General features: G+C 40.8%; 4 protein-coding genes across 7 annotated transcripts; 2 read left to right on the forward strand and 2 right to left on the reverse strand.

Moving 5' to 3' along the window:
- The first annotated feature begins 1,137 nt into the window (after nucleotides 1–1,137).
- On the forward strand, nucleotides 1,138–3,911 carry LOC124183499 (NSFL1 cofactor p47). Of its 2 annotated transcripts, none has more exons than XM_046572085.1 (6): nucleotides 1,138–1,270; nucleotides 1,381–1,604; nucleotides 1,852–2,275; nucleotides 2,525–2,807; nucleotides 3,033–3,236; nucleotides 3,673–3,911. In XM_046572085.1, the coding sequence occupies exons 2-6, from the start codon at nucleotides 1,503–1,505 to the stop codon at nucleotides 3,800–3,802; spliced, it is 1,143 nt and encodes a 380-aa protein (XP_046428041.1). In that variant the 5' UTR covers nucleotides 1,138–1,270; nucleotides 1,381–1,502; the 3' UTR covers nucleotides 3,803–3,911. The 2 variants fall into 2 exon arrangements, with proteins under 2 accessions (XP_046428041.1, XP_046428051.1); XM_046572095.1 differs by lacking the exon at nucleotides 1,138–1,270 and adding an exon at nucleotides 1,305–1,320.
- Nucleotides 2,662–7,181, reverse strand: LOC124183483. Of its 3 annotated transcripts, none has more exons than XM_046572038.1 (3): nucleotides 7,039–7,181; nucleotides 6,712–6,764; nucleotides 2,662–6,601 (listed from the first exon to the last, which is right to left on the reverse strand). In XM_046572038.1, the coding sequence occupies exon 3, from the start codon at nucleotides 6,581–6,583 to the stop codon at nucleotides 5,162–5,164; it is 1,422 nt and encodes a 473-aa protein (XP_046427994.1). In that variant the 5' UTR covers nucleotides 6,584–6,601; nucleotides 6,712–6,764; nucleotides 7,039–7,181; the 3' UTR covers nucleotides 2,662–5,161. The 3 variants fall into 3 exon arrangements, with proteins under 3 accessions (XP_046427994.1, XP_046428004.1, XP_046428013.1); XM_046572048.1 differs by lacking the exon at nucleotides 7,039–7,181 and adding an exon at nucleotides 6,861–7,032; XM_046572057.1 differs by lacking the exon at nucleotides 7,039–7,181 and having other exon boundaries at nucleotides 2,662–6,222; nucleotides 6,355–6,601; nucleotides 6,712–7,032.
- Nucleotides 7,182–7,425: 244 nt separating this feature from the next.
- On the forward strand, nucleotides 7,426–10,831 carry LOC124183493 (phosphorylated adapter RNA export protein). The gene is made up of 4 exons (XM_046572071.1): nucleotides 7,426–7,640; nucleotides 7,945–8,554; nucleotides 8,650–8,928; nucleotides 9,272–10,831. The coding sequence occupies exons 1-4, from the start codon at nucleotides 7,590–7,592 to the stop codon at nucleotides 9,541–9,543; spliced, it is 1,212 nt and encodes a 403-aa protein (XP_046428027.1). The 5' UTR covers nucleotides 7,426–7,589; the 3' UTR covers nucleotides 9,544–10,831.
- A 3,581-nt stretch (nucleotides 10,832–14,412) lies between these two features.
- LOC124187933 (dynein axonemal heavy chain 7-like) lies at nucleotides 14,413–26,735 on the reverse strand. The gene is made up of 4 exons (XM_046580110.1): nucleotides 23,414–26,735; nucleotides 21,302–23,242; nucleotides 19,086–21,211; nucleotides 14,413–18,948 (listed from the first exon to the last, which is right to left on the reverse strand). The coding sequence occupies exons 1-4, from the start codon at nucleotides 26,733–26,735 to the stop codon at nucleotides 14,413–14,415; spliced, it is 11,925 nt and encodes a 3,974-aa protein (XP_046436066.1).
- Between the last annotated feature and the right edge of the window lie 764 nt (nucleotides 26,736–27,499).

Raw genomic sequence — 27,499 nt, forward strand, 5'->3', positions numbered from 1 at the left:
TCAAAATCAGCCATCAGTAGCTTTTGCCCACGCTTTTGTCAAACCTTTCGTTTCGGTAGATAGCAAATGCAAGGTCCCTAGATTAGGAACGTCAAGACATGCGTGGGTAAAAAAATTAGTGAGAATGCGCCAAAAGTTTCGTATGACAATGGATGCTTTCCATTTAGAGCACAATATGACACGGTGTAAGCATTTCTGGTCTATTCCTTTGCCCGGATTGGCCGCTTACAATAGAGATTTGTACACTGTGTCACACTGTGCTCTAAATGGAAAGCACCCGGTGTAGTTCTGATTCCTGACCTGTCACAATGATTAACCTCAAACTATGTACATGCTTCTGTTTATTTTGTGAACGTCAGGACGCTAAGGGCGCAACTCGTTATTGCTTAACCTCAAAAAATTGAGCTAGATTGGTAAAAACTGGTTAATGCGGTAATTTAAGGTTGATATTTTTTGGGCGAACGCGCATAGAACATTTTTGCCCACGTTATAGTGAGAAAAACTGGAACACGCGTATCTTGACCTTCGTAATCTAGGGATCTTGGAATTTACCACGAATTACTTCGTGGAATTTACCTCGTTCATTATCCCTTACGGAAACCCCCGTTAGGTTGCAGTCTTTCTAGATCTTCAGGTGATCTTCAGTCAACGCTGACAGAGAAAAGGATTGCTAGATACCGTACCCGGTGGTAGCGACAGACCGGGAAAATTGGGAAAACCGGGAATAGTCAGGGAATTTCGTGTATGTGGAAAAGTCACGGAATTACTATGGACCATAGGGAACAACGTACTATTCTTTTATAAATCATTTTCAAACTTCAATTTCTAATTACTGTTGAGAAAGAAAGCAATTCGATGTCTTTCTTTAGACCCAATATGCCTCAAGGTACAGAACTTCTGGAGCTTTTGGGCATAATTAGAGCTGCTTGACATATTGCATTACCTAAGTTCTGTGGAAAAAAGGCAAGGAATTCTGACTTTTTTGAAGGGAAAAGTCAGGGACTTTTATTTGAGCAAAATTGTCGCCACCCTGTTACATCTAGTTTTTAGATTTGTGAAGCGAAAATTGTATTGGAACATTTTTGTATAATCCAATTGCAATTGGTTAGTCCTACCATGTGTAAATTATTGGTCACACTGAAAGCTTTAAACGAAGTTCGATCCTCGAGTTCAACACCCAATACGTCCCAACGACTTCGTCCAGAGAGAAACCTTCGTCCACTCATTCTTCGACTCGTAGTAGCAAAGGAAGGCATGAATGTGGCATAGAGTATGTAACATCGCGATGCGTCACGTACGAATGCGGGTGCGCGTAAATGCGTACGTGTTAGTGCATGCACTCATACGGGATGACAGCTGATTAAAGTGAAAATTTTGCAGAGCTCTGATCATTCGACGTAAATTGGTGTTCGTGGACATCGAAACGTACGATTCCAGTCGTTCAGGTTATTCCTAGACAATTTTTCCGGGATCTTACTCAGTGCCGTGGATTTATCGTTGAGATGGCAGATCGGGAGGAATTGGTATCTCAGTTTCGCGACGTGACCGGCACTGATGCTGAGAGGGCACAATTTTATCTGGACTCATCCGCTTGGCAGCTAGAGGTGAGACAGCATATTTCCTTTGTATCGTAATAAATTATATCTCGAAATATCAAGTCCGTTTTCCGAATTTACGATTTGATTGACGCGTAACGTGATTTTACATATAATAAGTACGTTGAGTTTAATCAAAGTTTACTTTTCACAGAGTTTTCACTGTGTTGAAGTTTCACCTGTCAATGATCATTTATAATAGACATTAACTCAATATAGCTTGAAACAAATAAAGAAGAAAAATTTCGTTGTAAAGGTGGCTCTAGCGAGTTTTTATGAGAATGATGAGCCAGCTGACCTTGTCAATGAGCCTGTCGAAGACGTTGCATCTGATGATGATGTGGGGGAGCTGCCACGTCTAATAGATTCAACCCCTGCAGAAATGAAGTCTTCGCAGCCTCTGCCAAAGCCGAAAGCCAGGTTCGGAACTATTGCAGACTTACAAAAGAGGGATAGTAGTTCAGAGGAAGAGGAAGGTCAAGCATTCTATGCCGGTGGCTCGGAACACAGCGGTCAACAGGTTTTAGGACCAGGAAAAAAACGTGACATTGTTGGTGACATGTTCAAATCTTGTCAGGAGCAAGCAGTTTCTTCCGATCCTAGAGCCACCTCGCAACAAAGACCCAGTACCTTCGGCGGAACGGGATATAAACTGGGACAAACTAGCAGCGACACAGAAGGTATTATGAATCATTTCTTAGTGAAATCAATCATTCATTAATACTCAGTTTTACTTTGTTTAACAGAAGATGTATATTTTGATGTTTCAATCGAAAAAACTCACACTTTTGTCAATAATATATCTTGAAAGTTCTAATACCCTCTTGTCAATTACACATAGTAGCAGAAAACCCATTACATTATTTACAAAGTATTCTTATATCTTGGATAAAGCTTAATTCAAAATTATAAAAAATTGTTGCTATTAGTAACTCCCTCACCATCTACTCAAGAAAGCAATACCGGATTGATCACATTGAAACTATGGCGAGAAGGATTCACTTTGAACGATGGTGACATTAGACCGTATAACGATCCTGGTAACCGAGAATTTTTGGCTGCTATCAAGCGTGGTGAAGTTCCCATGGAGATCCGTCAAGAAGTACAAGGTGCCGAAGTCAGACTGGATATGGAAGATCATCGTCATGAAGAATTTGTACCTCCTAAAGTCAAAGTAAAGGCCTTCACTGGGAAGGGACACATGCTAGGAAGGTTGTTAACTATTTTCAACCACTAATTTGCTTTTTCAAAATTAACCACACGATTCTCTCCTTTCCAATATTTTTGATGAATCAGATTTGTAAAGTTTTTACGTTACTTTGAACCCAACATTTCTAGGTATAATTTCAAAGTATCTTAACTCAAAGTTCGGGAAAATGTGACATCCACTTCTCATGGCGTTAACACACATTAACAAATCTAATTATGTGTTTGCAGCCCATCTCCAGCAACGGTAGGCATAACCGTTCCAGTTGGTTCTGTAGATCAAACAGCGAATGAGTCACAAGCCACAAGAGAATTGAATGTAGATTCTTCTCAACCAGTGACAACAATTCAGATTCGATTAGCAGATGGAAGTAGCATCAGAGCTCAGTTTAATCTGACACACACAGTTTCTGACATTAGACGTTATATTTCAACGTATCCTTTACTATCAGATTTTTATAAAGAATTCATGTCTTAGTATGAATACTCAATTGCTGATGTATGTGTCTATATTGTAACGGAGGGCAATCAAGGGATTGCGCGTAACAAAATAAGCAGGTTCTCTGTGCGTAAAGAGCAAACATTGAGTCAAAGAAATCTGACGGCAAAGCTGAAATCACGGAAAAACAGATATAATTGAAATGGATTCTCTCTTTTTAAAGTCTGAAGACTGACTGTTCTTACAATAATGTTCAGTGGTTCAGTAACCGTACATACATCAACAAATGATTTTAGCTGATGATGGGTTAATATCTGTAACAGCATTAGCCGTGCCAGGGTATATAAAGGTTGTGAACACAACTTCGTTAGAATATTATGTATAGATATAATTTTTTGAATTGTTTTGAAACTTTCCTCAACTTTTTATTAGTATGAGACCCCAGTATGCAGCTAGTAATTTTCGCCTACTGACGTCATATCCAAGCAAAGAGTTGACTGAAGAGAGTAAAACTATTGAAGAAGCTGGACTTAAAAATTCTGCTATAATGCAGCGACTGTAATAGAAAACGTTTGTGAGAAAAAAAAAAATTGCCCAACTTCATACAACTGTAACTCTTAGTTTAACGAATATACCTTTGATCATTTCCAAATCAGGTTTTGTACAAGCAACTAGCGACTTATTTATACTTTACATAACTGATTTACCAACATCAATATCACATTAATTTATCCAATCATAAGGAAAATCTCAATTTATTTTTTGTGGAGAATTTTATTTAAAGATAATATCATGTTACGCAATGAAAATTAGTCTAGTTACTGCTGATTACGGAGGAGCTTTGCATAGCAATCACAGGAGCGTGGATTAGAGTGAGTTGAAGAATGCGTAAATAAATTTGAGAAATTGAATATATGACCTCAAATTTAATAGTTGAAAGGGGTAAGGTTATTGTACAAAAATATCATTGATCACTCATCATTGAGTGGTCTAAAGCCAAAATTCGATTATTTATATTACGTAAAAAAACAAAGAAATATGAATGTTTCAAATTACAATATGACAACAGTTCATCTCATAAGTCATATTACGTATACAAATCTTTAGTACTTTTGAAAATATAAATAGATAAGCATATCGCAGCAATGTTTGTAAAATCAGAGTGAGTGGTGAGTAAAACATAGCCCATATTATTGTGTATAAAACTTTTCGGGCCTCTTTTGGTATAAATACGCCAATTGTCAAGTTCAAAAAAATTATGTAACTCTCACTCAATGTTTGTGCTATGAATTAACGGATGGTCCAAGAATGGTTTCCATTGATACTTTACCGACTACCTTATAAAATCTATTCAGCGCATAATGGATGAATATATAAAAGTGCGCGAGGGTAGTCATCACCCGAGGGAATAATCTTCAACTTTATTCCCTTGTTACATAACGTACTATATTTTAGAGAATATATATATAGCTATACACATTTGCGATATGTTCAATAAGTGTTAGAAATTTTTTGATTAGAAATTATTTCTAACAATGATATTTTTTTATTTCACAGTTACGATTATTCCTTCTTGGCCATTGGAATTTTTTTTTCCTTCGCAAGGTGATCAAAATTAGACATGACAAAATGTATGCGTGAAATCTGGAATTTTTCATTGATCGACCAGATAAATTTTTTTAACCCTGAAATTTATATGAAATCGATTGCTTAGAATTTGTTTAGCTTCAACTCAGTTTCGCTTACGAAAATATGGAACATCAACTTGTTTCAAAGGCTGATTGTATGGCCAGTCCTTTTCGGTCTTAGGCGGATATCCATCGATCCGTACAACCATTCAGCATATTTAGGAATCTGTTCCTCAATGGGAATTTCATATTATTTACATTCACCGTATTGTACTCGATAATTAAAAAAATAATCATTTGCTGATTGAGCTTTGTCTGGTCATGTATTGTTTAAAAATTGGCGCATTTATTATATTTTCAGCAAATTTTGAAATTGATCTATCATGCGTATAGCTCATTTCATTTTCGGAATTTGAACAATACTGATAACGATTTACATTGATTAAGTCTGCACCAGGCGAAATATAGCTATCAATATCAATGCTGTCTGTAATCCAACTTTTGTGTGGTTTGCTAATAGAAACGTGACGATTTTTCATGCTACCCTCGGAAATCTTGCGAGTTTTTTTAAAAATCATTAGTGTGGTGTTTCCAGTTGGATGATAGTCCTCTTGTTGGGTACAAAACAATGATGAATTCAGTCGATAGTGATCACTAGCTAATAAGCCTTTCTCAAAATCTATTAATAATTCTGCCAGAGTATGATGATATTTTAAAACAATGTACTCTTCCCAGTACAAAGTTATGCTATATTTGACTTTATTGTATGTACGATAAAGACAGTCCCTTTCAGCAATTTCCCCAGAAATGCCTGGAGAAATTCTAGTATAGGGAAAATTCCATGGTACGACAGTGAATGTGACATTAAGCCCTTGGCTATTCATTATTTGTTTCATAGTATCTGTAAATATACTTGGAATACCGTAATCGTAAACAATAAAATGATCAACTCCGATCATTTGATGAAAACTTAAGAAGTTCATCATGTCCATTCGAGAAATAGATCTGTTTAATGGCGGAACTATGCATATGGCTATATCATTGGTTATCAGGTTATGTGGTAAATTTTGCACACTTAAAATTGGATATTCACTTTCAGATACGTCCCTTTTATTAAAAAAGGACACTCCTTCAGGGATAGCAGGCTGAGAGTACTCACAGACAAACTGGTACGCAGCATACTCTAAATTTTTCCTAGATTGGCTTTTAAATAAGTTGCTAATTCTTGAATGTTTGAATATCCCCAGAACATGCTGTTCTTTCCCTTGGATAAACACATGGCAATTTATGTCTGGAATGATATATGTTTTCCCAAAGGCGATCCCTCGGACTTCATTTATGTTTGCATGGTAAGCTGCGTAAACAAACAAGTCATTGTTTATTCTTTGCCAAGATGGTAGTGGTACGTCAAAGTGGAGATGGAGATCATCGGAGATATCAATCTCTCCTAAGCGGTTGACGTCAGGTTCCTTAACTCCGGGCTTACCAAAGAAACTTATCACTTCTAGGACGTATCGCAGTTTGTTATATTCATGCCTGTAGAATAGCAATGACACCACACTCACCAGAGCTGTGATAATTAATGCTGCTTGATAATATTTCCTCATGCCGCTGTTATTGGGGCGTTTTGTTATTGTTATAGTTGGTGCAGTACGTGTACTACCACAATTATGTCTTAGATGGGCCTGCGCGATATCAAACCCCTCTTTTATCATACTAATCTGGTTATCACCCTGGCAAAGAAAATGTATTATGTAGGTAATCAATTGTTTACTTTTGTAAGTCTTTTTATCGTAAACAATGTGCGAATATGATAACGTGGGATAAATATTTCAAAGCATACCTGATCTAAACAGCTCTTTGGTTTCTTCGTTCTTCAATTAGGAATAGAAGAATCTGCATGGCAAATAAATTCCTATGGATGTTACTGAATCGTGTGTTTTCTATGAACGTAGGTCAATGGAATTGATCTATTCACAATTCATTTCAAACCGGTAAAAATAGAAAGTGAAATAAATTAGAAGAAACATAGACGCGCCGTAACATTTTTTCTGTGGTACAGTTGTGGAGATTTTGAGATTGGCATTCCAGTTTGGTTATGATGACAGTAATCAAGACTGACATCTGAGTATACGTGATGGTAGCATTCGTTCTTGTCGTCTTTACATACCGATAGTTTATCGACTCAAGTTGCGCCACGCAGAGGGCACTGCTTGACGATGAATTTATGTTGTCTATTTTCGATAGATTAGATCGGTTAGATTCACTTCCTCAGATTCGATGGTCATGGATTATGTTATGTTTATTGAGATTGAGTTTGTTTTGCGTTCGGCCGACTGTGGCGCTGCAGGTTTCTCTGTGTGCCAACATAACTGTTTAGTGTAAAAAATTAGCCGTCTCAGATTCATTGTCCCTAGTGTACATACGTACCGATACATACACACACCATCCAAGCTTATCACCATCATGGCGCATGCGTATGGATACTCCATTTGTAACATTGTGTATTGGATGCATTAAATATATGTATATGTATACATACATCCATACACACATCGGAATAGCATCATACTATCGCAGCGCAGTAAATGAACGATATGCCTTAAATGCTTGGTGAAATCGGATGAGTTGAAAATTATTTTACTTCTGAAGCGAAAACAAAAATCATAATTACTCATATCTCCACCGTGGGCATTGCGTTGAAACAAGTTTCTAGCGAGTATGGAAACTGAACCGGTAGAACTTGAAGATGGAGAAGTTGTGGATGACGAGGTTAAACATTTTACGTTTGACAGAAAGCTAACCTTCGTTGATATCTTTACTCAATTCTGCATTTATATCTACAGGAATAAGTTAATATGGTTGATTTGAGTCGCGATTGTTACACAACCATTGCATTCCATCACAAACATCGATGAGTTTTATCGACAGAATCCGCGTTTACCAATATCCAGTTTTTTTTAGCATTTCAGTTTTTGGAAAGACTGATATGTTTCATTAAACTGTAAAAATTCTGAAAGTACTCTTTACAAAGCCTAGTATATCCATAAATTTTACATCATTTACCTTTGTACAGGTTGTCGATGCGTTCGAGTACAATGTTTTAGAGCGGCCTCATGTTGCCCCCAGACCTGAGGATACATCGTCCAAGCTACATTACAGTGATGAATCAGATGAGCCCACGGAATCTGAAAGTGATTCGGACTCAGATTCGGCACATACTTGTTCCAAGAAGCCAAAGATGAAGATAAAACGGTGGAAGAATAGAGAGGTAGAGAAAAAAGAAGCTCAAGACAAGTACAAGGTGTGGTGTATGCAGGTTCAGGAAGAAGCACTCACGGAGGAACTTGTATCATGCGGGGTCACTAAGCGAGATTATCAGGGTAGAAATGTCGAATTCTATGACTTCACTGTTCGATATTCCCCCAATGAACAACAGACACCAGCTGAACTTAGTTCGGATACTGAGAAAGATGCTCCACCTAGGATTAACAACAAAAGGACAAATGAGGATAGGACAAACCTTAAGTTAAGGCTTGGTAAACGAAGAAATTCTATGGAAATTGATGGGCAGCGAGGAGTTGCAAGAAAAATACTTGACTTGCGCACCACTGCCGATTCTGATGACGGAGACGTAGCTGCAGATATAGCGGAAAAGCTGTGCGAAAAGAAAGATGATCTCATAAGTAAGCAAGAGTGTGAATGTCTTTTTATTCGTAGTTATTCCTGTGAAGGGTAAAGTTATCATCATCTACACTGTGATGTTGATTTCGATTTTCAGAGAGAGCAGTGAGTATAATAGGAAAAGAAAAAGCCATAGATTTCTTCGAACAAACTAAAAAAATTGAGGAAGACGGGGGAATGATGATAGTGAACGGATCACGTAGGAGGACTCCAGGAGGAGTTTTTTTGTTATTATTGAAGCAAGATGATCACATTCCTCAGGAAAAAATACGAGCAATTTTCCAAGAGGACCGTAAACAGACTGTGGAACAGAGAAAGCAGGCGCAAGCTTCCAGCAGGAGACGGAAAACACAGGAACTAATGCGGAGTCTCGAAAGTAATTCAAAATATAACATATTATGCAGATCATTTCATATAATTTATACCTCTAGATTACTATACAGTGAAACTTCTCTTAACACACACCTCCCAACAAGGATTCTTCTTTACAACGGACAGTATAAAAATCTCTAGAAGCAGAATTTACACGCTAATATTGTTCTGAATAGTGGACACTCTTCAATAACGGACAATATCTTTAGTTCCGAAGATGTCCACTATTCGGAAATTTCACTTACTCTCTTTTTTCCGAAATCTTACTGTAACATTTACAATGTAAAGCTAATCTTCGCACTTATTGATTCCTTCATAATCTAAAACATTTCTGGACCAAATTGTAGATGGCTCTGAAAAGGATCTTCCAGCCCTACTAACGCGTGCCGAGCTCTCAACGAGGCAGATCGCGGAGGAAGCGCGATTGAGGAGAGGGGAGGGTCGTGATAGAGAAAGAACTCCGCCAGACTCTGACCGTCCAGTGACAAATCCACCACCCAGTCCCGTAACAGATGATCCCGACCACACACCTCCGTCTTCACGTAGACAAGTTCAGGATTACGCAGCCGATGACTTCCTTGAAATTGGGGTGGATGTTGACAGCATGGAGTTGTTTTAAAATCTACGAACAAGTTTATATTACGCGAGCGTATCGATATTATCAATTATTAGCTCTATTTTAGAGCTGGAAAATTGTCTCAAACTTTACAGAGGCTGCTGATGTGTTTTTTTATACGGAAATTTACTGCATTAGGACAGTACAGGTATGAATACAGATAGGTGACTGAAATAATTACTTGGCTATTGCCTGAAGGTAATTACGATCAGTGAAGAGAGAACAGTACAAGTACCAAATAAGCAATGTCGTTCTCTTCTGTTCACGTTTTTTTTGCAATTGATATAACTATTATTATCTGTGCATGAATCAAAAATAGCTAAAATAATTTGAAAAAGCTGCATTCACTTCTCCTATCCGTTGGATGAAATCCGCCTTTAAAGATCTCCGAACGGGCATAAAATATTCTTTTTTAGTTTTGTCAGATTCGTGTTGTTTGGCACGTTTTACGTGTAGTAACGTGGTATAGTTTATGCTTAATCGAATTTTATGTAAATTCACACTGTGTTTATCCTTCGCGTTTGTTTCTACCCGGTTTCTGAGTGGACGCCAAACAGATTTTAATGTTTCTATATAGTTGAAAGGAAACAGGAACATGATTGCAAGATGGCTATATCGTCGGGGCGCAGCCTCTGTAACCGAATTAAGCCAATAAATTTATGTACAGGAAGTTACTTTTTCAGGCGACTTCTTAGATAACATGTAATCATAATGTATGAAATATAAGAGATCGAACTAAGTCTAAGCGCCGATATTCTGAAACGAAAAATTCATTTTGTAATATATAATCTCCTCGGTAAGATCCGAGAGCATTTTGTGTGTTTTATTAATACTATACTGAATCAACCCAGCAACATATTTCTATGGAAACGGTTCTAAGTCGATTCTTCAATTTTGTCACTCAATATTCGATTAAGGAATTTTTTTTAATTTTAATTCCGGGAAATAACGAAAAATTTAAGTATACTGACTTTGATCCCAGTCCATATTCGGATAAAAATAATTGAACAAATGTTTTTGATGTTTGCAATATTTTATTTGTGGTTTATTTGTTGTCATTTTCTATTCGGGAAAAAATCTTCGTAGCTACAAATGTTATCTTATTCCTATGGGCTTATGCCATGTCTCAAAAAGACGACAGTTTACAAAAGAATAGGGACCGTTTTGAAAATTAACTTTAATATGTCAAACCCGTCATGGAGTGGAGTTTTTTTGCGGTTATGAAAGTGACCCGAGGCTGTGATATCGTAATTTACTGACATCGAGAATAAACGGATATTGAATACATGTATATAGCACCGAGAGATTGGAGATTGTTTTTTTTTCCTCTTCAATAACGCTAATTTACTAATACTCAATACCTACTACTGAAAGTAAATTACTATCATGCCCTCCGGTGACTTTATACATATATACCTATGGCCTTCGGAAATTGTCTTCAATACTGGTTTAAGACTGTATCAGACTTCTTAACGTCCATCATTACAGGTTTCAATATGAATTTTGTGAACATCATTAGACGATTTCCGCCTAGACTTTATGAAGTATGTTTGAATCATTTTTAAATTTCGCCTTTCTTTCTGTTTAATTTGTTAATCGCATTTGTCAAATTAAATATTACTTTTCTGTTCCGTCTCTATTTTTTCATTATTTCGCATAGCTAAAGATTCATAAGCCGAAAGGACTATCCATTTCTTAAAATTTTCAAGTCGACATTTTGATACGGATTCATTTCTTCGGTAAATCGAACTTTCGCGATTTCGTCAGTTTCCTGAAATTTGTGTCGTTCCTAGAAGACAATCCGCGTGTAATCGTTCCTTTACATGTATACATACCGAGACAACGAATCTGTGATCAACTCATGGAATCAACTAAATTTACGATTTCTTAACGCCAAATAGAAATTCAGTTAGTTCAATTAAACATTAGTTGATGTAATTGAAAAATAGTTTAAGTAAAAATGTCATCGATTGATGAAGTGATGTTTAGTTGCAGTGACTAAATTTTTTAGCGGCCCTTCATCGCTGATTTGCTAATTGATTCAACCGATTCTTTTTCTCGGTGTATGAACATACATACATATTTTTTATACGCCGCGCTATATTATACTGGTCTACAGTTACGAGAGGGTTGTTATTCGCAGATGGATATGTGACGACACAAGATTCGACATTGGTTTAATATACTTACGAAGCAGGAAGCATTCAACGATCTGAAGCGGAAATCTATTTCCACTATTCGTGTTCGTGGTTTATTAAAGTAAGGGTCTCAGTTAATGAGCTTGTCTCAATTATTGACATTTTTTGGATGTGTCCGTTTGATCTTTAGTTCTAAAATTACTAAAAAATGAATTCGTAGTGCCTAACCCTCTAGCGATTGGTTGTAATCATCGAGAAATTCACAATTTGTGGTGTAAATTTATAATTTTGGAAAATAAACGGGTCAATAATTGGGTCTAAACGTGTGAATAACTGGTACACTTACCTTATGCTTATTTAGCTTTTTTCTCTCATTAAGATCAGTTTAATGAGCTTTAAGGATTATTCTTGGTGTACGAAAAGATGCGTGACTTCTTGTGCGTCGCACAACATGACAATGCTTCTTCTCTTCAGAATTTCGACAATCCGTTTCGTCACGAATTATCATCTATCGCGAATTTGAATGATGTTCAGTTCCCCGGCCATATTTCGCCAGCTACGAGTCTTACACACTCTACTGAAATATCTGTCACGTTTCAGTGTATTTGATGAATTTTCATTCCACGTTACATCTACTCGTTACGGTTTTATTATCCGTGTCATAACTTATACTGGCATGTTTCGTGATATATTTCGTTGATTTAAGAATGATTTCACTTTTCACCGCGATGTATAGCACTTCTCCACTTAGGCATAACGCTATTATAACATGTACTTGCGATATATCCTGTCACAATTTGATCACGTTTAAAATTTCGCGTATTGTGTTGAGAAGTAGGAAACTTTAACGACGTATACGGCAAACTAATATTGCTGAAACGTCTTACATCAGAAACATAATTTCACGATTTCCAATGTATCAGCCAGATTTCCCAAATCAATCAATATTATGTTACAATAGCGTTGACACATGGCAATCGTTGCCATCAAACAGAAAGGACGACCGCATTTTGTCCTTGATGGTAAAAATATGACCACGATTGCGCATTATCTATGAAGAACGTTCTATGAATATAACTTGCTCGGTCGCGTAATGCAGTTTCAAAATTTTGCTGCGCATGAAGTAATCGTACGGTTAGGTATTTTCACGATCAGTTTTGTATGTATAAAAGTAGAATATTGTGGAAATGTTGCTGCAATCTGTCTGTAATGTATTTTGCACGCCAGATAAATATCAGAATATTTCACTGCAATCTTACCGAAGTATTACGAAGATAATGAGTTCTGCATACACTTAAGGATTTACAGGTAAAGTTTTTAGTTTCTTGCTCTCGAAGAAAAATATTGGTATAGTTTTTAATGACATGTTTAATAACAATATACAGAAATTCGACGACCAAGTTAGATTATAAAAAACCCTGCATGTGCTAAGGTTTAAAGTGCGTAACAAGAACGGTGGAAAGAACCATTACGTGTATTAAGAACATTTAAAAGCAATAGCGAAGAGTGGAGGAGAAGGTGAGAGGCCGTGGTTTTTCCTCGAAATGTAGAACTTATTGTGAACTGAACAGTTATCGGAAAGTTTTCCCAAGCGCAACTATCAATTACTTGAATCCGAAAATACCTTCGGGCTATCTGTGCGAGTTAAGTGGCTGCTAGTGGCAGAAGGAACGGGATATTGATGATGACAGAAGATATATAAACCAGGAGTTATTCACAATCGAAGACAGTCCAACTTTGGCGCTGCAGAAACGGGCTGGTTGATGTTTACAACTGACATCGCTTGTCCAAAATATAAAGAAGTAACATCCAGAAAAACTTGTTCCGAATTTACATATATATTTCAATATCAGAAAATGGCGAAGTTTGAAAAGGTTTGTGCCTTCGTTATTGTACTTTTCGGAGTCTTATCCATCTGCCAGTGCGCTGGTGTCGATGATCTATTAAACGATTCAACGTTAGTCAGAAAGCAGCTCAACTGTGTGTTAGACAAAGGACCGTGCGATGCGATTGGAGTCTCTGTAAAAGGTAACTACTAAATTAAAGTAACAATTTTGCCGGAATTTGGAAAATCAGGTGCAATTATAGTCCAGCTGACTGTAATTGTCAAACGTCATGACTGTGAATTGACTGGATCATTCCGTATCCTTGCACAATCTGTAGGTGTTTTGTAATAATTAGATTAGTTAGTTAGAATAGATTAGTGCATCAGTTGAAACAAAACAAATCGCGCAGATGGTTGACTGTAGAATAATAATAGTTCCTCGTAAATGCGAATATCTAGACCGACTTTCAAACATTTTCTTATTTTGTGTGACAATAAATTTTGATAATTACGTAAACTGTTTTTATTTTTTAACAGCTTCAATCAGGGAAGTATTAATCAACAATTGCCGCAATTGTAACCAACAACAGGCAGCGAATGCACGTAGAGTTATGGAGTTTGTGAGGACGAGGTACCCGGCTGAATGGAGAGAAATAAGTCGCAAGTACGTGGGAAGCGCCAGGGGATGATTTAATTCGAACAAAATTATTGTAAGCTCTGTTAATAAAAACTTTTCAATTCATTAAAAAAAATATAATGTCTGTTATCGTATGAATCGATATATTATGTTACTATTAATTCCTGATTAGTTTTTCTCTGATTTGCATTTCCACTCATTCGTTTTCACCTACCGCCTTGTTACGTCGACTGTCTTCAGTCGAATCTCCATGATTTGGTAATATTCCGTGACTATTGTTCGTCGCGTTGACAGTAAAGTACAGCTCGCCTGCTTAGCCAGAATTCAATCGGTCTGTCCGTATCGAGATTAACGTTAAGTAGATAATTATTCATACGACCCATCGAGTCAAACGCGTAAATATCTTTGACAACGGATGTGTAAAGTGGACATTCGTATTTTTCCGATTGGCTGATCAAGTCTGTTAGCCTGTAGCGCAGTATCGGCATTCGATTCCACAATACCTTTGGCGAGCTTTCGACGAGCACCATCTGTTCAAGATCCCATCTGGCACTTGTCAGGGACAATCCGCTGATCAAGACTCCATCCATGGTTGACTGAATCGGCAAGTCTTCCGGATGGTATGTCTGAAGAACTTCAAAGTCAAATCGAGCATCGTGTAAAGCAAGGCCTCGTTCTCGGGTGAAAGTCAGACGTGCCGCAGCCAAAAATGCCGTTCCCGAAGAGATACCGCCGAGCCAATAGGCGCGTGGCGAACCTCCCTCGAACCAGTCGTTCAGAAAGTTAAGCCTATTCAGAAGATCTTCGATGAAGATTAGCAACGAACTAGTTGGCGGGTCGTACGGACACGCTTTCCTCCAAGAAATCGGCACTTTCCCCAAATGGATCTCACGCGAAAATTCTTCAAGCGATAGCGTCCATTCACCACGTCCTTGCAACGCGTTTTCCAGGATATCCGCGGAATGCCTCGTCTCTTCTATTAGCACGTTGTACAGCTCCATTTCTCTAAACATAACTGCTTTTATAGGCTCTCGGTAGCTCATTGGATACTTTTTTCGGGCCTCGTCGACGTTGAAAATCCGTGGCAGTTTCGCACGGATATCAGTTATTCGGTTGGGTAGGGATTCACTGTATACTACGGACTTTCCCTGAGCATGGGCTAACTGTATGGTGGACAGGAACACCTTACTATCGTTGAGCCCACGCACAATAATGGCGTCTTGGGGGAGTCCGTAAATCTCTGGTGAGGGATCGTCCGGGATCGTAAGGACTTGGTTTACGTAGTCACGGTATTCGCACTTCCTAGGAAGCCCATAGGCTGAAGAGGACATGAACCTGAAATTATTTTCACCGTAGACATTTGGGTTAGCAAATTCCTCGAGAATTGAGCCCACGTAACGCCTATCCTCATCGTCAAGGACTCTACCTCCGTAGTGGCACTGCGCAATGAGATACGACATGGCGTCGAAAGGCACCGGGTTGTATTCGTTTATAAATATTTGCAATCGGCGCGATGCAATTTGGAAGTCTGACTCATCAAAGTCATAGCTCAGGTTCCATCCTCGATAAAGGAATGTCGCTCTGCCTTGTAAAACCGCGTGGAACATGCACAGCCCGTACAAAAGCTTAGTGAAGACCTTGTTCCTCCCGGGACAACCTTCAAAATATTCGCGATTGCATACTGGTTCCGTGTAATAACGACTTGTCAGATTTCTCTTCAGGTCGGCTGATGGCTCGTTGGTCATTTTGACTCCACGTTCAAGTATGGCGATGGGGAATTCGCGCGTTGGATAGCTTGACAGCCACAGTCGGAAGTCGAGCGACGTGTTGGAGGCGTCAAACGTTTCACATATTCTTTCTAGGGCTGGTAGCCAGTCACTAGCCAGATGACAATTTTGCAGAAATATCCACCACCCTTGCCGCTGACCCCGCTTTATTATGGATTTTGCGTGATTCTCTTGGCCTTGTCCTAACGAAAGAGAGACAAACCTTGCTGAGAAGCCCAGCTTGTTTGCGAGCTTTGCAACTGACGCTGTCGGGTCAAATCCAGGACTTAGGAGAAATATCAACGGTACTAGGCAGTTAGACTCTACGAAAGACTTTGCCACGTCGAAGAAAGGTGGTGACACAAATCTTTCCCCCATTCCCAGCTTCACGAATTGTGTCACCTTTACAACTAGCCTATCTGGCCGTATGATGCGCATCAGGATTACTTGCTGGAATGGTGTCAGCTTCTCGTGCCAAGGTGCGGGAATCGAGAAGTTCTCAGGGTGTTCTAGATCGTGGTAAACTTTCCAGGTGCGTGCATCCGCACAAAAACTCTCCGGAAAATCCTTAAAGGATGGGAGAACTTTGCTGGCTTTACAAATCTCCTTCCATGATTTCTCCGTCAACCAATCAAAGCATGGAGCAGGCAGTTTAGTTTTCAGGTCACTATCGACTACCGAGTCTCCAGCTAAGAAAAAGTCGACTTCCTCATTTGTGATTGCTTTAGTATCTAGCATTATCTCGATGTATAGGATTAGGGAATAAAGAAGTTTGTCTCTCTCGAAAAGGCCTCGTGATACACTTTCATATAAATTGTTGGTGAAAGCTTGATTAAGATAATTGAGACGTTTCTGTAAAATAATGCTTCTATTTGAAGTCTCGATTGATCTAATGTACAGATGTACAAACCATTCGAGAGAGAAGCGGTACATTGGATTGACAATTGGAAGACCGGCCAAGGTCCGGTAAATTGCAGCACTGTGTGCAGCGAAAGGACGGTACCTCTGGCGAAATGTGTCGATATACGTTTCAGTTGCACTGCTGGCTTCTTGTTTCTTTACGATACTCACGGCCAGATGTTTTGAGGAATCCAGAAGCTTGATAGCATTATCGTCTTCGAGGATGTTAGTGGTGGACGTGGAGAGCGTTATCAATATGTTGTCCTCCTCCTGCTTCAAATTCTTCTTATTTGCCGCACTCTGTATTAGCAAATTTTCAAGCTTTTCTTGGAGGTCCGGACGCTCTTTAGCAACAACTAGATTCAGCAGTTTACTCTCCAACCCTTCATTTGTCAGAGAGAAGTCGATCACTGATGCCAAATTAAAAATGTAAGGTGGATATCGTGGATTCGGAAGCTTCGTCGTAATGTAAAGTCTAAATCGATCAGAATACTTCAGTGTTTTAGACCCGATCATTAGGTAGGTGATGCCGTTAATTCTATGGATATCTTTAGTCAGTATAGGATCTAAAGAAGTGTCTAACTCGTCTTCGATGTTTTCAAGCAGAACCGGCTTTCCAGTTTCTATGCTATGTTCGAGGATCTCCATGTATCTTATATCAGAGAGTTTTATTATTCGAAGACCGTTTGGTGCCTCCATTTTTTTTATCCAGTTGTTCGCCTGGCTCTGCGGGTCGATCAACAGACTCCACATCTTCGAGTTGTCCAAAATCACCGCGTTCTCAGTGGAGTAAGCGTCTTTGGAAAGTCCATTCACATTCCAAGAGCTAATTTTTATCTCAGAGCCAAGAATATCGACAAAGCTGAATTCGTTTGAACAGGGCATCTCTGAGGTGATAACATAATCGCGCCATTTTTTCAGAGTCTCCAGTCGATAGGCTGCCGAAAAGGGACCGAGGTAGGCAATGATTCCGCAGGATAGAAGCACATCACCTGCCAAGTTGTCGTAAAATTGTTCTAATCTCTCTGCGTTACGCATCCAACGTCGCTTCTCACCACCGAGACTGCTGATCAGATTCTCCGCTTTGATCAGCTTTTCCGTGCAACTAGCCACCTGCTTTTCCAGATCCATTTTCTTGGCCAGGGTCGCGCGAAGACTGCTATTCAGAACGGCTAGCTTTGCATTCAAATCGGCTAGGGTCTTACGTTTCTCGTTCAAGACAGCTTCGGTCTCGTCACATTCTCTTTGGGCTGCCATCAGTTTCTCCTTTTTTGGGGCTACCACTTTTGCGACGTCATCGTAGGACACCATCGCTCGCACCCATTTGCACAGCCCCTCCGCTGCGCTGGATGCCTTAACGACGATATTGGGCATGAAGTTCTTATCGGTCATGTAAGTTTTCTTCACGACGTTCATCAAGGCCACGGGAATGTTATCCTTATCGTAGTCCTTCAGATTTTGCAGGAAATTCATGTCGCCAAGGACACGTTTGCTGGGGCCCCAATAGTCTGTCATTTTTTTACCCGTGACCGGGTCCAGCGAGCGATCCGGAGGAACGTTGAGCATCACGCAGACAGCTGCCATGACGAGTTTTACTGTGTCTGGCGGATTTTTCATGGCTTTTACCAAGGTGATGTCAGCTGGCTTTAGAGTGTTCAGCGCAGCAATTGCGTCCTCAAGAATTGGAATAGCCACGGCCAGGTCGGCTTCGCACTCTGTCTTCAGGGCACTCGCAATTTCCGCCTTCGTGTTTGCAACTTCTTCCTCACGTTTGACTAGCACCGTCGCTCTTTCAACGCTGACATTCTCGTTCTCGATTTCCGTCATTGTTGCAATCGTTTCCTTCGCTGACAACTCGAGCTGAGGCCTTAGCGCCGTTAGTTTTGTCTTCATGCGTGCTACCTGACCTGCAGCAAATTGTAGCTTCTCAAGTCCAGCTACGTATCTATTTCGAGCTGTTGTAATCGACTCCTGTTTACGCGCTATTTGTTCAGCGAAAGACTGTACTAGGTGTAGGTAAGCCGGGATTGTTACGTATGTCAACCTCCCGGTGTTTTTGTCGTACGAATACCCAACTTCCTTGGCAGAGTTGTGGAAATATTTGCAAGCCGTGACACATTTCGATCGTATTGCTTCGGGAATCTGCAGTAACGAAGATAGGTATGTGTCAATGTTGCACTTTTTTGCCTTGGATTGCTATGACAGATTAGTTTTATGGTAATGCAATCTAAAACGGTTTCTAATTAATAACGCTGAAATTCATACTAAAAATACTATACCTTGATGTTCTTTGTGTACTTCGTTGCAACTTCTTCAAGGGCAGTCTCCGGCCAACCGTTAAACCAATTTACAGAGCACCTGCGAAGATTCGGGTAAGAGAGCAGACTTCGTCGGAACGCAACCCCGACTGGACTGAAACAGAGCACAAAGTGTAGCTTTTCTCTGCACTGATTGACAAAGTACTCCATTACCGCAACGCTACTGATTTCCAGGTTTCGATCGCCGTTCTGTGCGGCCAAACGCACTGTCTCTATTATTTTCTGTCGTTCATCGGACGCGAATAGATTCGGGACTTCGCCGTAATTTAGTAAGCTGTCGACGTCAAGGAGTTGTTCATCTTTCAACTGCCTGTCACTAATCAACAGTACGAAATCCTTTCCGCTACCAGCAGAATTTTTCAGAGCATTAGCAAGGTTCGCTCGCCATGTACGTGAGTCGCGAAAAGTTCCGGCTGCAGGCTCGTGAACATCCTGCCGCATTAAGTGACCTGCTAGTCGAGTCAGTGATCTACGCCCTGAGCCATCAACGGCAACAAAGATAAGGCTTTCGCCGGGGATCGCAAGGATCCTGGAAATCCGCGCTAGGTGCTGCAGGGCGCAACCGAAAGGGAGAAGGTCCATCTTCTTCACGTGAGACTCGTTGTACTCGGCAAGGTAGCCGACGATCCTTTTCCTTAGATTTTCTATGCTCGTAATCTCCTCATACCTTCGATTTTCAAGGGTCGCATCACCGTCCATGAAATTTCCAAAGATTAGATCATTCAGACTTTCGTTAGTGAGCTGATCATCGTACTTTGGGAGGTGGTCGAACGCTGTTTCGAATGAGTGATCCTTAAAATAGATCTTGACAGTTTCCTTGATCTTGGTAAACAGCCACTGTGAGTCGTCATCGTTGACGAGGCGATCTCGGAAGACTCGCAGGACCTCATGGACCCAAAGCCGTACGAATATCACCTTTGAGTCTGCAGATTCTTTTCGTAGGCGCATGCAGCCAGCAACCATCCTTGAGATATCCCTCACATCAAATAGATGGAATACCTTATTGGGGGTTGGCATTAAACTGGTCAAGGTGGCGGTCCACACGTTTAGAGTTGCATTAACAGTATTCTGAATTACGCCGAGTATGTCAGCGCTGAAGCCGTTTCGCTTCAAGCCACTCAAGCAGACGTTGGTGAATATCCTAAAAAGGCTATCTCTGGAAACTGCTGAAATTGCATACACGTTGAAATGACGTAGAAATCTAGAAGATGGAACTGGCCGCTCGTAGTCAGTCCGAATAGTCATGGCGGCGACGAACATCGTGTCTTGTACGAATATCTTGTCTGGTTCTTCCAAGTCGTACCAGTGTTTGTGATCAAAGTACTGCCTCAGCAATTCGAGGGCTGATTGGGCCCCATCCTCCTGTATGATGGGCGCGCTCACATCGTCGACAAATGTAACGCAAAACTTACCGTCGGGAGGGCCGTAGTAGCCGCGTTTTTTTTTGTTCAATCGTGAGACGATTAAATTATGAGCCTCGGCTGAAGTGGTTTTTTTTGTGAAAGTAATGAAGTTTGATGTGTAGGAGGAATGCCATGGCCCATTTCGAAGAATGTCGTGTATGCAAATAGTTTTTCCAGTTGCTGGATCACCGCATACTAGGAATTGTTTACGATGACGAATGTGACGGTTAAACAAACTCGCGTGCTTCAAGGTGTCTACCGTGGGCACGACCATTTGGCTAAGGAAACGTGGCTCGACGAGTTTTTCGTTTTTTAGAACGTCCATCCAGTGTTTCCATACTCCACGACCCTTGAACATATAAAAATGATCGCGAATGGAACTATCAGCAGGTACGAGCACGTCCACTGTGCCAACTGGTAGAGTGGGTACCGGATATCCATCGACCCCACCACTCCATAGAGAACTAAAAAACTCTTCGAAGCGGATTCCGGAATCGGAGTAGAGAGTACCGCAAATTCCCCAGACAATGGATTGCACAGCTGCCGCTTGTGTCCATGTCACTTCGTGATCCCGAGAAACGTCAGGCGTATCTGCTATCGCATCACTAACGAACATCTCAACGAGACTTAGGGTTGCGTTGACTTGGTGAAGTGGACTCGTCCTAACAACATGGCGACAATTACCTGGTGGATTATTCAAGCGAGAATGTTGTTAGTTCGTATGGATATCCGTTCGGAAAAAAATAAATTGAAATACAATGTTACCAGTCATACCTTGCACGTAGTTGAGGCAAGGATCTAGCAACCATTCCAGAAGGATCTTCACGCACCCGCTTGCATGGATTCGTTCTCGACAGTCCCATTTCTTCAGCCAGGATGTTGTAAGGGATCTCCACCCTAAGGAATGTGGCTCAACGTAAACTAATCCGCAACCCGATACCGTGGCTGGTGATGCTTGCACTAAATTCAGCGTCTCGAAGATGATAGAGGTCGAGCTACGAGACAGCTGTATATTTTCACCAGAGATCAAACACAGTTTTCCGTTGTCATCCAGCACAGTGTTAAAGCTTTCTGCCCATTCAGGCTCAACGGGTCCATCGAAAACTAGCCAAGAAGACTGAGAGTTAGGCTTTTGCTCACAGAACTCCCGAAGCACAGATGATACTATTCCATCGTGCCACACACGTGTCTTCCGATCCAATTTGCCAAAGAGACGATTGAGACCAACGGCCTTTGGGTTTACTGTTCGGATTTCCGTAACTCGGCCGAAGATCGAGTCACCCTCATCGGCCAATAATGCTAGCGCAGCAGCTAGACAATGAAGGATCGAGGTTTTACCTCCGAACGGCTCACCCATAATTATGATGCCACGACGGGTACAGATTGTTTCGAAAATTTGAATAGCCTTCAGTTCGAATGCTTCGTGTGAACAGAGCTTCCGGTTCTCACATACTTGACGGAAAGCTTTAAGAACTAGTTGATAGCTAGGCGGGGGTAAAATAGCACCTGGGAAAAGATCGAGCAGGATAGCTTGGAACACAACGACGTCACGTTCCATGAATTTCGCCAAGTGAGTATCAATGATAGATCTCAGTAAAATAACCGTTTCTTCTTCGGAGGAGAAATGAAGCTTCAGGTGAGCAGCCCTTCTCAGCACGCTCTTCATAGATCTCATCCCAAAGTCGTAGCACAATTCGGCGGCGAAAAGATCTGCACAGAGTTTGTGTGCGGTCACTAGTTTTCTGGCAAGAATTTTCGCATCTGTAAAGCCTCCGGCATAAAGTTCAACTTCTGAGATTGGAAGAAAGTCTGGAAGGACCATTGCTACTGTCCTGAAAAGGGATCTCGTGTTGTTTGGTATAGAAGAGTGGTTCACGTGTCCTGAGTCCAGGGTTACGCAAATATTATAAGTGGGATTCAGTCTCAGGCTAGTACCCTCGATATCACAACGCTTCGCTGAAGTGCGAATAGCTCGAGTAATCGCGTGGATTTGTTGTCCCACAACGGATAGGACCTCCGGATCAAGCCGATGAAAGTCGTCAAGACACACCCAAGCACCACAGCTGGCAACGCCCTTCATGATGTTCCCTATGCAGAGGTAGTCCATCTGCTCGGAGCACCCAACGACAACACACTGAACGCCCAAAGCCCTGGCAAGCCCTCGAACAGTTTCCGTCTTTCCCGTGGCCGTGGGGCCTTCCAGCGCTCCATACAAGCAGCAGCTTCGAGCTTCGACTAAGGTGCGGTAGCATCTGTCAGTCAAAGGTGTCACGATGATTGGACACGTTGCTTCATTGCCCAAATATTCATAACCGTAGTTCATTGTTGCATCCATCATTCTTACGGTGACCGTCTTTGTTAGTTGATCCTCACCTTCGAGGTAGTATCGCAATTGAACTTGCCAATTGAAGTCCTCCTGTCTGTCAACATTCTTTTCAATAAGCTGCTTTACGATATCCATGTCATGAAGCTCTGCGACTATCATTGTTACCAAAACGAGCCGTTGTTTTCGGGACAATGGTTTTCTGGTTTCTTTTACCAGATCCACAATTTGTATTTCTATGTCTGTTTGATACTTGGTGAGAGCTTTTAAATTACGGTTAGATAAAGCTGCCGTCACTTGGGATGTCCAAAAAATGCGAGTTGCACAAAGAGAAACCATTCCTGGCCAGGCGAAAATCCATGTGATTCTAAAATCAGCACCTTCCTTCACAGCTGAAAAATCATACAGTAATTGTAATGAACAATGATTGTATGATGAAATAAATATTGTTCTTATATTAACGTGTTTGATGTATTAGTGATAGCACATAGGCGAAAACATACATGCAGGCCATTTAAATATTCTTCAATTACCTAAATTAGCAATACCTAACAGTATCATACCATTCTTTTCTATGTATTCTGTACAGCTGGCTCGAACTTTTTCCTGCAAGGTTGTTATTATATCACGTTCAACACGAATGAGCCAATCCTCGGTACGACCAGTATCCATCAGGGAGCGGAAACTACACCCTTGAATGCAAATTTCTTCGCTGTCGTGACCAGTAATGGAATAGCTCTGAGGGTCTGGGTTCGCAGCAAGTCTTGCTAGTCCGTGGAAACACTTGGTAAGGCAGAGTTGGGGATCCTGCGATGAATCACAGAAGTCGAATAGCGTGCGCAGGACCTCCTTATCCGAGAGGAAGAACAATCGTGGAAATCGCAGTCTTTTAGTCATAAGGTAGCGACGAATGCCTTCGTTAATCCTGTCCATGTCCTCAGTACTGCGGAGCACGGTTGAAAGCAAATCTTGGCTCTCCGCTACGACGCGGACACGCGGGTCCTTAGAAGTCTTATTCACAGCGGAGCTGAGTACCGTGCTGACCGAGGCGTACAACCTAGACTCCCTGGGAAGTTCCAATTTGATTCCTCGGCTGGCGAAAATCGAACGAAGATCTAGCCACCGCTTTTGCAAGGCGATCCATCTTTCTAGTGTTTTTCCGATTGTTTTTAAAGTGGCTTTGAAACTTGCAACCTCACGCTCGATGGGTTTCACAAAGTATGACGTACCCATTTCCTCAATTTTTGTCAGCTGCTCTGCAAGGAGGATCTCTACGTCTTCCGGCTCTATTAACACTCTCAGATCGGTGTTCGTAACCGGCTTCGTTCTCAAGATTAGCGGATCCCATTCATTCATCATGGCAGCAAGTTGTTTCTGAAGAGCTAGTTCCTTGTTTGCTCCAATGCTTATGACTTGGTACTTTTCGATGTCGTGCGTTAGATCGAATCCAATTATCTTTTGCAAGGTAGTTCCAGCATTCGGTACGAGATCGATACCAGCAATCACGGACATTTCGTCCCAGTGCCGTTTAACCAGTGCCGGGTTACAGAAGCATATCGCCAGGGGAACGTACTGGTTGAAATCGTTCACCTCCTTGATCACCTGCCAACACAATTTCAGCGGGGCTGGTTGTTGCATCGGATCTGGGTCATCAACGACCCCTGAAAACCGGTACGATTTGTTCGCCGCCAGGTCCGCCTTTAACTTTGTACGATAAGATCTACTGATTTCACCAAAACGGGCGAAATATTCCTCAGTTTTTTGCTTGATCACATTCGCATCTAGGTAATCGAAAGGTCCGTCGAGCCATACGTCATTGTCACGTTTCCATCTGTAGATCAAGCGAACCAGGGTATGGAATGGCTCAATTGTTTCCTTCACCTCATTAACCTTGGTGAAAGTTGTTTCCGGAAACTTAAATAGCCTCTCCTCCAGATTGATCCAGCTTATCTGTTCGTCTATCCCTTCAACGTGTCGCATCAACATACTGAGGTCGTCAGCGTACTCTCGAATGCGTTTTGCGTCATCCATATCATCGAGAATTACTAGTTTTGGGAAAAACTTGTCGACTTCTTCGTTGAGCACATTTATGCGCCTCTGCAGTTCGTCTTCTAGCTCGCATTTTGTCGCCTCGCATAGTATTGAACTTTCTTCAAACACTGGCCCGATTTTAATGAGCCAATTTATCGTTTGCCTGTTCAGCTCCAGATGCCAGTCGTCCAGAGTAGCAATCCCTATTAAGGAGTCTAGCATTTCAATTGAGCACCGAATCTTCTCTTCAAGTTCCCCAATTAGTACGCTGGAAGCGTATGCCATGTATTCAGTCAGCAGGAATAGGTCTTTGGCGTTATTCGGTACGTTCAATGCCTTTGTTGTCAATTTTTCGAAAGTCTTGCAAATCGACTTATTGTACTCTTGATGGTGCCTCACTAGCTCTTTGACAACGATGTCAACTATTCTTGAGGCTTTTGATTTCAGAATTGACTTTGCTGTGGCTTGTGCAAGTTGCCCAACTGCGTAATACTCGTTCGCGACCATATCGTTAGTTTCTTTTATGAACCCAATGAACCTTTTCACTTCAACGCAGCATTCGTGGAACTCGCGGTATTCACTAAGAAACTCCACAATTTCCGCTTCAGTTTCAGGTCTGCATACGACATCGAATTTACTCTTGTGTCGGGCACAATGAGAGTTCACAGGGTGAAAGACTTTTTCTAGGACTGTTTGCAGTCTCTCGTGGGCTTCGTTTCTGAACCATTTTGGCAGTTTTACGTCCATGTAGTTTCTTTTGGTTTTTATCTTCAGATAGTACTCGAAGGGAGTAATTTCCTGGCCTAAGTTTGCCACATCCTCTACAATTTGGTGATAACTTTGATAGATTTCCTCGATGCATGGATTCATCACGAGTTCGCAATTCGTGTAAAAGAGCTCGAGCTTTAAGCGTGGACACTGATGTGGATCACCCAGAACTTCAATCAAGTCTTCTATGGTCATTATCATGCGATTCAGGATTTCCTGGACAAACAGTCTTGTAGCGCAGCGTAAGAATTGCGTCAAAGTTTTCACTATGCAGGGTAGATCAAGATACTTTGGTCTTTTTAATAGTTTTGCTACTTCGTCGTAATAACGCCGCATTATCAGAAGCCCACTGCTCCGAAGATCTTTGGCAACGGCATCCTTCAGCTTGTGTAACTCCAGTAGTCCCAAGCTGTGATAGCGAGAAAATTCTAGGAACTTGTCCGGAAGTCCAGAGTATGCCTTGGCTTTGATCACCCTAATCAATTTGTGGGATAAAAAATACTGTCCTCTGATAAAGTAACGATTTTTCAAAAACGTTTCATAATTTTTTGTCCGGCCTTCGTGAGCAAAGGGAGTCTCGATTGGTGAGAGATCAGGATTTTTTTTCCTTAGGCTTGGATGCAGTACCATTTTAATTCCAAATCCATGCATTTCTTCGAGATATTTCTGTCTCGTCTCGTGGATTATTTGTTCCACAATGTGCGGGTATTTGAATCTGATACTTTCGGGGATTAGTCGCAGAATGTTTTCTTCCCACTCTATCGGATGTTCAACTGTAGGTATAGAATTGCCATAAAATTTTGCAATCTGGATGTAAAACGATTCTGGTAACTGGAGGCGTTGGTAACGTGTCTCAATACTATTATTACCCACATCCCTCATCAATAATTCTTTGGCACGCAAATTATCGGCAGAGCTTGCAATTAACTCAACTACTTCACGCGTTCGCTCTTTCTGCGTACTAAATTTAAGTAATGGATTTTTTTCGTAGTCCTTACTTGTGAACTGATTCAAATTTGGTATCGGAGGTCTTCGCGGCACCTTTGTCTTGCCGTAGACGAGATTATAAAACTCTTGTTTTTCCATGTCAAATTATTTTCCTTGTATTTAGTAATTTTAAGTCAATTTAATGTAAGTCTATAAGTTTATTTTCAGTCTTTTGTTACATCATCCATGCAAGTCTAGAAGAAACGATATATCGTGCAAAAAACAGTGGGACGAACTTTGAATTACTTCGCTATATGTTAGTTTAATTAATTTTACCTTACACGCGCGTATATAATTACGAACACAACTTAAGTATATTCGTTTTGTTATTACTATATGTACTATAATTTTTAATGGAAAAATATGTGTGCGGTGATAAGAATTACTTGTAAACCACAACAGCGAACTGATGTTTGGTCAATAATACCTATATGTTCTTCTTTGTCTTGCAGTGTTACGTCAGTAGTTACTACGGTAAATAAGTATACCTTGTAATTGGTTGAGTTATCGTGACTATTATCGAGCATGATTAAAAAAAAACAACACGTTTCTTGAGCATTTATGCATTAATATGGCAGATTTACAAGTCTGTTATGCTACAGGAGACCCGAAAATCAATCTCTGGAGAAGTTGGTGGTCTTAAATTCTGTTCATAAAACCATTTGACTCAATAGTCAAATTAAATGAATTGATTTGAAATCACAGCTTCCAGCATGGCGTATTTTTGATGCCCAAGCTGTTAATGAACAGTAAACAATTTCTACGTACGGTTTGTGTGCCTAGAGTTTCAAACTTGAATGAAGGATTCTTTTGTACCGACGTAACAAGTGCGGAGGGCTGAGGGGCTAATTTTGTTTAAGAGT

Source organism: Neodiprion fabricii, chromosome 1 (assembly GCF_021155785.1).
Source record: "Neodiprion fabricii isolate iyNeoFabr1 chromosome 1, iyNeoFabr1.1, whole genome shotgun sequence".
NCBI classification, from domain to species: Eukaryota; Metazoa; Arthropoda; class Insecta; order Hymenoptera; family Diprionidae; genus Neodiprion; species Neodiprion fabricii.

Excerpts from the sequence above, each read along its gene's own strand:
- LOC124183499 (XM_046572085.1), top strand. The coding sequence starts at position 1,503 with ATGGCAGATCGGGAGGAATTGGTATCTCAGTTTCGCGACGTGACCGGC. Across the intron at positions 1,605-1,851 it reads CATCCGCTTGGCAGCTAGAG|GTGGCTCTAGCGAGTTTTTA; the intron begins GTGAGACAGCAT and ends TTCGTTGTAAAG. Across the intron at positions 2,276-2,524 it reads AACTAGCAGCGACACAGAAG|TAACTCCCTCACCATCTACT; the intron begins GTATTATGAATC and ends TGTTGCTATTAG.
- LOC124183483 (XM_046572038.1), bottom strand. The coding sequence starts at position 6,583 with ATGATAAAAGAGGGGTTTGATATCGCGCAGGCCCATCTAAGACATAAT.
- LOC124183493 (XM_046572071.1), top strand. The coding sequence starts at position 7,590 with ATGGAAACTGAACCGGTAGAACTTGAAGATGGAGAAGTTGTGGATGAC. Across the intron at positions 7,641-7,944 it reads GAGAAGTTGTGGATGACGAG|GTTGTCGATGCGTTCGAGTA; the intron begins GTTAAACATTTT and ends ACCTTTGTACAG. Across the intron at positions 8,929-9,271 it reads ACTAATGCGGAGTCTCGAAA|ATGGCTCTGAAAAGGATCTT; the intron begins GTAATTCAAAAT and ends ACCAAATTGTAG.
- LOC124187933 (XM_046580110.1), bottom strand. The coding sequence starts at position 26,735 with ATGGAAAAACAAGAGTTTTATAATCTCGTCTACGGCAAGACAAAGGTG. Across the intron at positions 23,243-23,413 it reads AGAATACATAGAAAAGAATG|CTGTGAAGGAAGGTGCTGAT; the intron begins GTATGATACTGT and ends ATGATTTTTCAG. Across the intron at positions 18,949-19,085 it reads AGTACACAAAGAACATCAAG|ATTCCCGAAGCAATACGATC; the intron begins GTATAGTATTTT and ends TCGTTACTGCAG.